This window comes from Enhydra lutris, unplaced genomic scaffold (assembly GCF_002288905.1).
Source record: "Enhydra lutris kenyoni isolate GAN:26980312 unplaced genomic scaffold, ASM228890v2 scaffoldscaffold13, whole genome shotgun sequence".
Lineage (NCBI taxonomy): Eukaryota > Metazoa > Chordata > Mammalia > Carnivora > Mustelidae > Enhydra > Enhydra lutris.
The window spans coordinates 9337956-9350303 of NW_019154097.1; the positions used below are offsets into that span (position 1 = coordinate 9337956).

The 12348-nt window shown below is 39.7% G+C and overlaps 1 protein-coding gene across 2 annotated transcripts in view; it reads left to right on the forward strand.

Annotated features, from left to right (window-relative positions):
- LOC111145808 (transmembrane protein with EGF like and two follistatin like domains 1) overlaps window positions 1–12190 on the forward strand; it is an 85700-nt gene extending 73510 nt beyond the window's left edge. For both annotated transcript variants that reach the window (XM_022501051.1, XM_022501052.1), the window contains exons 9-10: window positions 7450–7608; window positions 11066–12190. In XM_022501051.1, the coding sequence (XP_022356759.1) occupies window positions 7450–7608; window positions 11066–11150 (244 nt within the window). In that variant the 3' untranslated portion in view covers window positions 11151–12190. The remainder of the gene's footprint in view (window positions 1–7449; window positions 7609–11065) is intronic.
- The last annotated feature ends 158 nt before the right edge of the window (window positions 12191–12348 follow it).

The window sequence follows — 12348 nt, forward strand, 5'->3', positions numbered from 1 at the left end:
TTTTTGAATGCCATGTAATGATGATCAATTTTTCCTTCTTCTCCAGACTAGAGATGTTTTTTAAATGCCAGAGAATCTCTTTTCTGCACTCTTGTAACTCCTAAAAAGCAAGTAGATCTTTTTCTTTGTCTCAGCATTTACAAAGTCTGCAAGAATCAGGCCATAACATCACGTGTGCTTCGACTAGTAGGTGGATGTGTTTGGGTAGCAGGAAGCAGGCAGGGATGAACAACCGTTAGCCACAGTCCTATTGTTAGGTTAGAATTTTCTAGCATTATCCCACCATTAATTTGTTTGTTTACTTATTACTTACTTTGTAGCAAATTCTTCCTGGCCCTTGGGTCTCAAATTCAAGTATGACAGGGACCCAGGGATCTTGGCTTCCAAAAAACCCACCGTTTGGTAGAAGAGACTAATAATAAAGCAGTTAAAATATAATATGAAAAATGCTGCCATACATAGATAGATATACACGAGATGATTTGGGACTTCGGACAAGGAATTTCAGCCCGAGGAGAGCGAAGAACATGGTGAGAAGAGGGGCAGGTCTTACACAGGAACATTTGTGCCACCCCAGGAGCTTGCCCTTTATTTGAAAGGTAGTAAGAAGGCACTTAAGGATTTTAGTTAAGGAAATTGTGATCAGATTCGAAAGCTATTCTGGTGGTTTTGTGGAAAATGGATCAGGAGACTGAATGTCAGTAAGGAGTGAGAACCTGAACTAAGGAGAGGAGTTAGAGTTTCACTGAGTTCGGCAGATGAATTGCAGAGAGAAGATACGGTGATTCAACCCCTAGGTTTTGGTGACCAATTGGGTTTGTGGGGGAGCTGATGGAGGGTCGTGGGAAGGAGGAGTCAAGAGTGTCCCCTGGGTTTCTGGCTGAGGCAGAATTGAGTGGAGAAAGGGAATGGGAAGAGGGAGGAGCTTTGGGGGGAAATGATGTTCAGTGTAGTATGCTTGGTCTTGAGTGCCTGTGGGGGATCCACTTATAGGTGTCTAGTAGGCTGCGGGATATATATTGGTTTGAGAATTCAGGTGACAGATGCGGGTCAGAGGCATATGTGCGGGATTCTACCCTAGCATATCCCTCGCAGCTCCTACCCAGACTAGCTTCCATGCCTCTAGGCCTCCAGTTTATCGATCATGGCACCTGTGTCCCTCGCCCCTTGCATGTCTTCATCCCCTCCTTATTCATCTTAAACTCCGTGGCTGGCCATGGTAGTTCCTCTCTTGCTTTATCATACTCACTTGACAAAACTCTAATCCTGATTCATGCCTTCCTGCCTGCTGTATACACATACAGCCGAACGGCCCACATGGCAATTGTTGAAAAGCACACCACCCGGTTAAGGCGTCTCCCTGACATTTATACTCGAAGCGGGGCCTACAGGCTGCCAAGTTGGCCTTCTGACCTGCAGTCCATTCATTCTCCTTCTGTCCTAGATGACAGCTTTCTACGGTCACCCTTCTCTTCAGATTGTCAGTACCCCCCTCATCCTTAGCTGACCATCTTGTTTCTGAGTTCACTGAGAACACTGAAGCAATATGAAGAGAACTCATAGACTTTTTACTCTCACCTCCCAGAAATACTCCCCCCTTTTCTGTGTTCCATATATTCTTATGTATTTAATATGTAATATATGTAATATGTAATTTATATGTATTTATATTATATATATTCTTTTTTTTATGTATAATTATAAATTTATATTTTCATTTCTTCTGTCCTGGGGAAACCCCTCACTGTCCTACCAGCAACCATCCCATTTCTTTTCTTTGTAGAACGTAAAAGAGTTAGTTGCCTACACTCTGTCTCCACCTCCTCACTTTCCGTCTCTCTTGAATCCACCGGAGTAAGCTTTTCAACAACCAGTAGCATTTGATACGGTTGATTGCTCCCGCCTGGGTGATATGCATTCGTCACTTGGCTCCAGGGATTTCATTCTCTCTCTGTTTTCTGCTGTCTCGCTGGCCATTCTTTTGCATCTTCTTGGCTGGTTCCTGTTTGCTCCCTGACCTCTCTCAGTGTTGGAATGCACCGAAGTCTAGTTCTGGTCTTCCTCGTTAGTGATGCCATCCAGCCTTAAGGCTTTTCATGACATAGGCTGATGATTCCTACTTTACATAAGTCCCAGACCTCTCTCCTCAACTTGAGACTCATAGATTCATAGACTCATAGACTCTCCTTCCTTGACGTTTTTGCATGGACGTCTTGACTCATCAATTTCAGCAGGACCCAAGATGATCTCCTTTTTTTTTTTTTTTTTTAAACAAAGTCCAATTTTATTCACTCTTAATACCCTTGCAGTCCATTGTATACCTTCTGCACTGATCCTTGGTTCAGTAGCTGTTTGATGCCTTCTCTTGCTTCCTCTGTTAATTGTTCTTTTGGAAAATCCACATCAAAAGTGATTATCAAAGAGCCCTTGATGTTGTTGTTGTCAAAGTTGGGGAGCCCTTCTCCTTTCTTCCATAGCTTGGCTCCTGGTCTGGTGATCTTATCCCGGGAAATATGTACCTTGTGGCCATCCAAGTGAGTAATATCCATATCAAAGCCCAGCAGAGACTCCACTAGTGAGATTGTCACATTTGTGTATAAATCATCTCCTCTCCTTTCGAATATTGGGTGTTTGACAACTTTGATTCGGAACCGTAGGTCCCCTGGCTCTCCATCCACATGAGGCTCACCTTCTCCAATAAAGGGGTACTCCATGCCATCTCTCACCCCAGGTTCTATTTCTACCTCCAGTGTTCGTTCTTCATTCACTGCCTTCCCTCCCCTAAACCTGCTCTACCTGCAGCCTTCTTCATCTCTGTTGATGTCAACTCCCCCTTTTCCTTTGCTTAAATAAAATACCTCTGATACATCTTTGACTTCTCTCTCTCTCATACTCCGTACCAAGTCAGTTGAGAAATCCTATTATCTCTGTTTAGAATATATCCAGAATTTGAGTTCTTCTCACGATTGCCACTGCTATTCCTAGTCTAGGTCACCATTTTTTTCTCCCTGGCATTACTACAACAGCCTCCCGGATTGTATCCTACAGCTCATTCTCAACACAGCAGCTGAATGGAGACTTTTCAAATGAAAGTCAGTTCATGTCATATCTCTGCTGAAAAGTTCCTAGTGGCTCCTTCCTGTCACCAAGTGCAGAAGCCCTATACGTCATGGCCACTTCACCTCTCTGTCTTGGTCCCCTTCTTCCCTTCGGCTTGCTGCTCCACGCCAGTCACACTTGCTATTCTTTTTAATATTTATTTATTTATTTGAGGAAGAGAGCGAGCATGAACAGGGTGGGGTTTTGGGGAGGGAGGGGCAAGGGCAGGCAGAGGACGAGGGAGAAGCAGACTCTCCACTGAGCAGGGAGCCCAACGTGGGGCTCGATCCCAGGACTCTGGGATCATGACCTGAGCCAAAGGCAGATGCTTCACAAATGAGCCACCCAGGCGCCCCCACACTTGCTATTCTTGGACACGCCATGTCTCGTGCTTCCTCCTCAGGGTCTTTGCACAGACTCTTCCTTTGCTGTGTTCTGTGTTCTCCTTCCTATTGTCCACATGGCAGTCTTTCTCAACCCTTTCATGTCTTCGCTCACATGTCACCTTCTTAACGAAGACTACCCTTCCATCTTGTTTAAAATTGCAACCCTCCCTTCTTGGCCTATAACTGGCACTCATCATTTCCCTTTACTAACTCTCCTGTCTCTCTTTGTGTAGTCCCGTCAACCTCTAAGAATACCATTTAATTTACTTATCAATGTTTATGGACCCTCCCTCCCCCAGTTAGAGGTTAACCAGATCAGGGGTCTTCATTCGTTTTGCTCACTGATGTATCCCAAATACCCACTACAGTACTTGGCACATGTCAGAAGCTCAGTAAATGGGTGAGTGGATGAATCAGCCCATGAGGCATGGTAGTGAATGAGGTGACTATGGACAGTGTGTGGCATGAAAGAGTAGAGGGTTAGAGGACCAAATGCCTGGATCTGTCTTTAATCAGTAACGGAAGAAGTAGTAATAACCTAGAAGTCATTACTTCAGGTATTTGGAGAGTATAACCCAAAAGTCAGTTGCAGAAAATAATACCCGAAGAAGATTGCCTGAATAATATATGGCTTATACATTCTTTCTGATATTCTGATTTTAATCTTTGGATTAAGCTAAACTGTCAGAGAACTTCATATCCAGGACACTGTTACAGCTCCCCATGGAGCTGTTTTTATTTTATTGAGCTTTGACTTTTCACCATTAGCCTACCACAAAAGGCATTATTTTAAAAATCCTGTAGGATTTCATTATATTTTTGAATTTATTACAGCTATATTATTGAGGTTGATGTTCTCTGTATCAGAAAGTTCCCTCTTTAAATCAGGACCAATGAGACAAAATCCCCTTGAATCTACTAATGATAGTCACTGTGGTTGTTTTGAACAACTGGTTTGATTTTATTTTGTGGAGATTGTGTTTTATGTTAATGATTTTTCCAGTTTCTTGTTTTCATTTTCTTTTTCATTCTTTTTTAAAGATTTTATTAATTTATATGAGAGAGAGAGAGAGTGTGTGTGTGTGTGTGTGTGTGTGTGTGTGTGTGTGTGTGTGTGAGCAGGGAGAGAACCAGGGAGCGGGAGAAGCAGATTTCCTTCTGAGTAGGGAAGCCTACATGGAGCTCGATCCTAGGACTTCAGGGTCAGGATGTGAACAGAAAGGCAGATGCCTAACTGACAGAGCCACCCAGGTGCCCCTCTTCTTCTTCTTTTTTTTTTTTTTTAAACCAGTGGTTTTTAGTATTTAGTATTTTTTTTCAGTTTTGCAGTCACCACAGTCAGTTTTAGAACAGTTCATCACCTCCAGAAGAAACTCTGTGTCCTGTAACTATTACTCCCAAATCTCCCTGTTCCCCTCAGTTTTAGACAATCACTAATCTATTTTGTCTCTATCGATCTGCCTGTTCTGGACGTTTCATTTAAGTGGACTTGTAGAACGTGGTCTTCTGTGTCTTCTTTCACCTAACATCATGTTTTCAAGGTTTATCCATGTTGTAGTGTGTCCGTGCTTTATTCCTTAAGACCATGTTTTGTGATCTGCTTACCAATTGATGAATATTTGGGTCGTTTCCATTTTTTGGCTATTAATGAACAATGTTGTCCTGTATCATTTTTTGCAAGTTTTTGTGTGGACTTGTGTTGCTTTCAGTTGGGGAAGTGTCTTGGAACGGAATTGTTGGGCCAAATGGTAACTCTGGGTTTAACTTTTGAGGACTGCCAGATTTTTCTCAAAAGTGCGTCGGCCATTTTTCATTCCCTACACTATCTTTGCCAACAGATATTATCTGACTTTTTGATTCTAGCCATTCTAGTGGGTATAGAGCGGTATCTTATTGTGATTTTGATTTGCGTTTCCATGATGACTTATGATGTTGCTATCTTTTCATGGGCTTATTTGCCATATGTATATCTTGTTTGGAAAAAAAAGTCTATTCAGATCATTGTAATGATTTGCCCATCTTGTAATTTTTTCTTCTTTTTATTAATGAGTTTGTAATAGTTTTTTTAATGTATTATAGATACAAGTCTCTAACCAGATAATTTGCAAAAATGTTCTCCTGTTCTCCTGGTTACCTTTTCAGTTTCTTTTTTTTTTTTTTTTTAGATTTTATTTATTTATTTTGTCAGAGAGAGAGAGGGAGAGAGAGCGAGCGCAGGCAGACAGAATGGCAGGCAGAGGCAGAGGGAGAAGCAGGCTCCCTGACGAGCAAGGAGCCCGATGTGGGACTCGATCCCAGGACGCTGGGATCATGACCTGAGCCGAAGGCAGCTGCTTAACCAACTGAGCCACCCAGGCGTCCCACCTTTTCAGTTTCTTGATAGTGTCCTTAAACACAAAAGATTTTAATTTTGATTTAGTCCAGTTAAACTGTTTTGTTGCTTGTGCTTTGGTATCCTATCTAAGAAATCACTGCCTAATCCAGGTCATGAGAATTTACTTCTTTTTTCCCTAAGAGTTTTATAGTTATAGCTCTTACATTTAGGTCTGTGATCCATTTTGAATTATTTTTTTTGTGTATGTTGTGAAGAAAAGGCCCAACTTCATTCTTTCACATGTGGATGTCCAGTAGTCCCAGCCGCTTTTGTTGATGAGATTATTTTTTCTCATTGAGTGGTCTTCGCACCCTTGTTAAAAGTCAGTTGACTAGGGGGGCTCCTGGGTGGCTCAGTCGTTAAGCGTCTGCCTTGGGCTCAGGTCATGATCCCAGGGTCCTGGAATTGAGCCCTGCATCAGGCTCCCTGCTCAGTGGGGAGCCTGCTTCTCCCTCGCCCTCTGCTGCTCTGCCTGCTTGTACTCTCTCACTTTCTCTGTCAAATAAATAAATAAATCTTAAAAAAAAAAATCAGTTGACCATAGATGTATGGGTATATTTCTGGGCTCTCAATTACATTCCATGGTCTGTAAATCTATCTTACTACTTTTTTTTTTTTTTTTTTGTCCGCTAGTAAACTTAGAACTCAATGTGAAACTTTCTGGCAACTGTAAATGAACCTCAGGCATGGGGATTAGAGGACTCACATCACCCCTGGCTTATTTTCCTACTTCCAGGTTTCTTTATGTGTGCTCAATTAAAAAAATCTTTTTTTTTTTTTTTTTTTAAATGAAGTGTGGGATGTAAATAACTACACTACCCTTACATTTCAGAGGTTTTATTAATCAGGTCTAACTGAAGGCTGGCTAATTTATACATTACACTTCTGTCAGCTAAAACATGTGAAATTTCTGTTAAATATCTTAAATGTTTCCCCCTGTCAAATTATTATCATCAGCTGATGTTGTTGCCTTTTTATTTACTTTTACTTGGAATTCAGATGATTTCTAAGATTAGCACCTACTTGGTTCTGTTTCTGTCATTAATAACCTATTTTTCTTTCCCCTTACATCTTAAATGATTATATTTAATGTATATTTAATGTATGCTGAAAGTGTGTTGAATATAATTTGGTGCTATGTTCAGAGAACTGTAAATGTTTATACCTATTTATTCAGCCATCCCATTTCAAGTACCTAGCCTAAGGAATAACACTAAATATAGAAATGCGCACAACAAATGTTTGCCATACCTCATTCATGATTGTGAAAAATGGAAGATGACTGATGTGTCTTAGAGTGAGGAATAGATGTTAGCTATATTACAGCTACTTGAATGTACTATTAAGTACTATTTTTTTAATGAAGATAATAAAGACCATTCAGTGACTTTAAAACTAATGTGCTGTAATGATGGATAAAAGAAGCACTATGTGAAATGGACATATTGAATAGGGTTTAAAGAAATAGGCAAATGGCAGTGGTTTTTCAGGATAAATTTATCATTCTTTTATTTGTTTTTAATTTTAAAACCTAGGATTATTGAAATTTACAATTCTCATAGGAATCTTTCTCCCCTCCCCCTCTTTCAGATGTGAATCTGGTTACACTGGACAGCACTGTGAAAAGACGGACTTTAGTATTCTCTATGTTGTGCCAAGTAGGCAAAAGCTCACTCATGTTCTTATTGCAGCCATTATTGGAGCTGTACAGATTGCCATTATAGTAGCGATTGTCATGTGCATAACAAGGTAGGTAATGACCTAAGAAATACCAACCTTAAATTAGAAGTGGGTAGCTGTTAAATTAAAGAAGAACCTTGAAGCACACTCAAAATGATAGGTGCTTTAGGTCCTCCAGTCTGTTAGGAAGAAAATCCTAGGGTCAGTTGCCTAAGGTTTCTATGTAGGTCTAACCACTCCTTATCTTGCTTCTTTAGAATATGTGCAAGAATTCATTCTCAGGGTTCCAGGTATAGCTGGGCTGTAGGCAGAGGGAGCATGAGAATATTCAGTAGCATAGAGGAATTTAGGGATCTTAGAACTGCACTCAGGGATGACGATGGTAGTAGCAGAAGGACCATGCCAAGATTTTTAAAGCTCTGGGGAACTGGGAGGTGTTTTTTTATGCCCTAAGAATATACTTTTATCTGTAGTAAATGTGTAGTAAGAAAGGATGAAACCAGAGATTAAAGAAAACTGCTTTTCTTATTATGTCATTGTCTTAACATTACTTCATTTTCTGGAATACAGTCATAAGTCATCTGTAAAATTCTCCATCATAACTAAAACCATTGGCATTTATCATAACTAAACTCCAAATTAAAAGACGTATTTGGATACAGTAGGCATAAAATGGGTGTTTTCCAAACTGAGTGGAAATGTGTAAGTCAAAAATGAACTGGGCCCCAGAAAAGTCAAACTAAAGCCCGTTCATATTGTCTTTCTGCTTCCCAGTGTCATGTCTTTTCGTCTTGCATGGCTCTTCCTACCTCCTTTACAATTTGGTTCAGAAGTCATATAAACACCATCTCTGTACTTTTCTGCATTATTCTGGGTGAGGATTGGAGCATATCAAGTACAGATATTGCCAGGCCATAATGAGTTTATGGCTCTTCTATCCTAGATCTGGATAGAAGCCAGACCTTCAGTATCCTCAGCCATCTGGAGCTGAAACGATAAATCTAGAAATTATACAAAAAAGTGTTCTCAGAGTAACAGGTACTTTTCCTAAAATTTAGGTGCTGAAGTCAGTGGGCTTTATTCCACAGAACAGATGATCTGCCCTTAGACAAGACTACTGGGTATAAAATTGGGCAGTAGATTAAAATAGGGACGTAATGATATAAAAAATAATGACAGCAGAAAGGGCAAATAGAAGGCACCTGTGTAACATCAGGGCTGCCCGTGGCCATTTAATATAGGCTTAGATTAGGTCATTTGCCTGTGGTCATCCAGCTAGTAATGGAAGTACCTGGATTTGGATTCATTGCTGCTTGATTTCCAGACCATTTCTTTTTCCACTGAACCATGCAGAGGAGGGTCCATTTTGAGTCACTCTCAGGAAATATATTTGCCAAGTATGACCACTGCATGGGAGCAAGATTCAGACTTGATTTTTGAACAGAGTTGGGGGGACAACTTGGTATGAATCATTTTTTCAGAGCATTGATCTGAGTGTCATCTGCAAAATTTCCCTGGTGGAGGAAAAATGTGAGGCCAGGAGAACCATAGAGGACATTATTTGAGGAAAGCAGGAATGGAATAATAAATTATATGGAGGGTGAAAGAAAGAAATAAGATATAGATGAGGGAAGCTTTTGAGGCCTGTTGATAGTATCATCTTTAAGAAGATCAAAGGAGGTTTTGAGTCAGCAGGAAACAACTTTGAGTCAACCCCTTCCATTATAGAGAAGTCAGGAAATTGGAGGGCTTAGATGGGGGAAGAACCTTACTCAAGATCACGGAGATAGTTAAGCCCTTTTACCAATCCTAATTCAGCCGTTTATCCTGCTCTTTGCTTCTGTTTTCCATGTGCTATAACCTTATAAATTCTATTTCTACTAAGTTAAAATTACCTGACAGTTTTAAAGTCTGTGTCTTCTAGCTGATATCCCAGTTCCATTTGCTGCCTTCCCAGACACTTTCAACATCACAGTGTTTTTGCAACCTTGTTACACTGTCTTCACTGCCCACTGTCTCTGTGACTGAAGGGTCATCTCACTGAATTTATCATGTATCTCTCCTTGAGGCCTGTCTTCTTATTGTGGTATTTCCCCCCTCAAATGTTTTGGTCATGAATTTAAAATATTATAATTATGTACTTGGACTTAGCTCCACTGAATTTTTAAGGAGTTCCTCTCCCACACAGTCCATTATGGGACAGCTGTTCACTTACCCTGTGGTGGCTGTTACATGAGAGGAATCTCCCTTTAAAAGGATATTCCCACTGACTCACTTATGAAGACTGCATGAGTAAAATTTTCTTCTTTTATGCTTGGAATCTTCTTTCATATTTTTAGACTCTTAGAATGATAAAATAGCAGGGACCTCAAACATTCTCCTAGCCAAATCCCTTTATTTCATAGATGACAAAACCATGGCCCCAGGGAGTTGGAAGTCTTCCAACATCATGGTGAGTTGGTGACAGTTAAAGAGGTTTGCTTGGCCTCTCAACCATGAAATGGAGAGGATTCCATCACTGTCTCCCTCAAAGTGTTTTTAGGAGGATTAGTGAGATAAAATTTATGAAATACAGTATATGAAATGGAAGTGTTACCATCAAGACTTTTAAGTTAAGGCAAAGCTCTTTGAAACTGAATTAAAAACGTGAAACTTCTGGAGTACTTCTTGTCACATGACTTTCTTGCCATTAGATTATAAATTCCTAGCTGGCAGGGAGATATGGGAGATTGGTCCCAACTTTTAATATTTCACATATAGGAAAAGGGTGTTGCACAGCTAGTTTTTAGCAGAGTCCAAGCTTAACATTACCGGGATTCATCCCACTGCCTTCGTTCCACGTTGTGTGCCACAGCACTTGGTGCAGAGTACAAGCTTGCATGTTTGCGTTCCGGTGGGCAGGCCCAAGAGCAGGTGCCACACAGTGAGGCTTAGACTACCATGGAGAAGCAGGTATGGTAAACTGAGAGGAGAGTCAAGGACTGTTCTTATCCCCAGCATGACAGTTCTTTACCGGGTTCTATGGTTTGCCCAAGCAGGCTGTGGAACAACTTCTTTTAAGTCATTGTCTAAAATCACTAAGCATTTCCTGTTTGTGCATGGACACTTTTTCCTAATTACTCCTTCATCCAGGCTGTTCTTGTCACTTTGGGGGTGTCCCGGTGCTCCACAGAAGTCCATAGGCCAGGATCCTTTCTTTTGTTCAAGGTTTATGTGTTATCAGTCACCGTGGCTAGGGAGTTGCTAGGTCAGAAGAAGGGTGGGGATTCCTCTCAGGGACACATACGCAGCAGTGGAGACCCAGGAGTGAGCTTTGTTTGTGCTCACACCTGTGTCCTGTACCTAACCCTCTCCCCTCCCAGCTGTGTAGGGAAGACAGCAGGCTGACATGTTGGTTCTCAGCCTGTCTTGCATCAAACAGCATCCTTTTTTCCCAGTATGGCTTTGTGTGTGAAACGTGTATTACTTTGGAAACATTTGAAATACCTTAAACAAAATGACTTTTTTTTTTTTTTTAACTCAACAGAAAATGCCCTAAAAACAACAGAGGACGGCGACAGAAGCAAAACCTAGGTCATTTTACTTCAGATACGTCATCCAGAATGGTTTAAACTGATGACTTTTATATGTACACTAACCATGTGATGTACATTTATTATGTCTTTTTTTAAAGAATGGAAATATTTATTTCAGAGGCCTTATTTTTGGACATTTTTAGTGTAGTACTGTTGGCTTGTATTTAGAATATTCAGCTACAACAGTTTTGGACTGTTTAGTAGTCTTTGTTTTATGTTTTTAAATACAGAAATTGAGTTCACAAATTTATACCACATGGTAATTCTAAGACTTGTTCTTTACCCATGGAATGTAATATTTTTGCAAAGATGGACCACTTCACAAATGGTTATAAAGTCATACCCACTTCTTCCACAATGACCACAACAAATGACCAAGCATGAACTAAAGGTAAAGATGTTTACAGATTACTTTTCTTACAAAAAAAAAAGACAAAGAATCTAGAAGGCACTGTGTTTAAATAGACATTTAAATGTTTTTGGGATTTAGTAACTGATTTTTTAGACACTGCCTATCGCATGAACTGTAAAGTTGTGTGTGTTAGATGTAAAATATTTATAAGCGGTATGGATTGGAATTTGATTATTCCTCTCTTTGAAAAAAAAATAACTCTGATAATTTGGAAAAGTATCTGGTAGCAAAGATGGAACGAATCACTGGAAAGTAGATTTAGATACTGTGAAAAGTGTCTGTTTAACAAACAGATTGGAATAAAGCTTCCTCTATCAGTTAAACTACTTTAATACACATTCATTTTTAAGAAAATATTTGTTTTAACATGAATAAACAAATTGTATCCGTGTTTGTGAATAAAATGCAAAAATGATTGTTAATGATTGGTGCTCTTAAGGTGAGCTTAAAAATTATCTAAGACCTCTATCCAAATTTGTCCTGTAGTAATAGCTATATTAATAGATTGTTGGTGTTTAAATATCTGAAGTGTGAGTAGAATGTATTCAGCTGTTTAACATGTACTTTAGGTATATGCATGTAGAATTTAAGAATATGTTCAAAATTAAATATTAATTTTAATATTTGGTTTGGAAAAGCATGTTATAATATAATGTTTTCACTATATGGCCTCTGTTTTGGTGTGTTTATTTACCACATTCTTTGTTACTGATAACATTTAGTATGTGAAGTAAATAGAAAAAGAGTTCAGTTCAAAATTCCCCTTTGCTTTTACAAATACTGTTTGAAATTATCTAAAGGCGAAGCTTCCCCCAACATGCA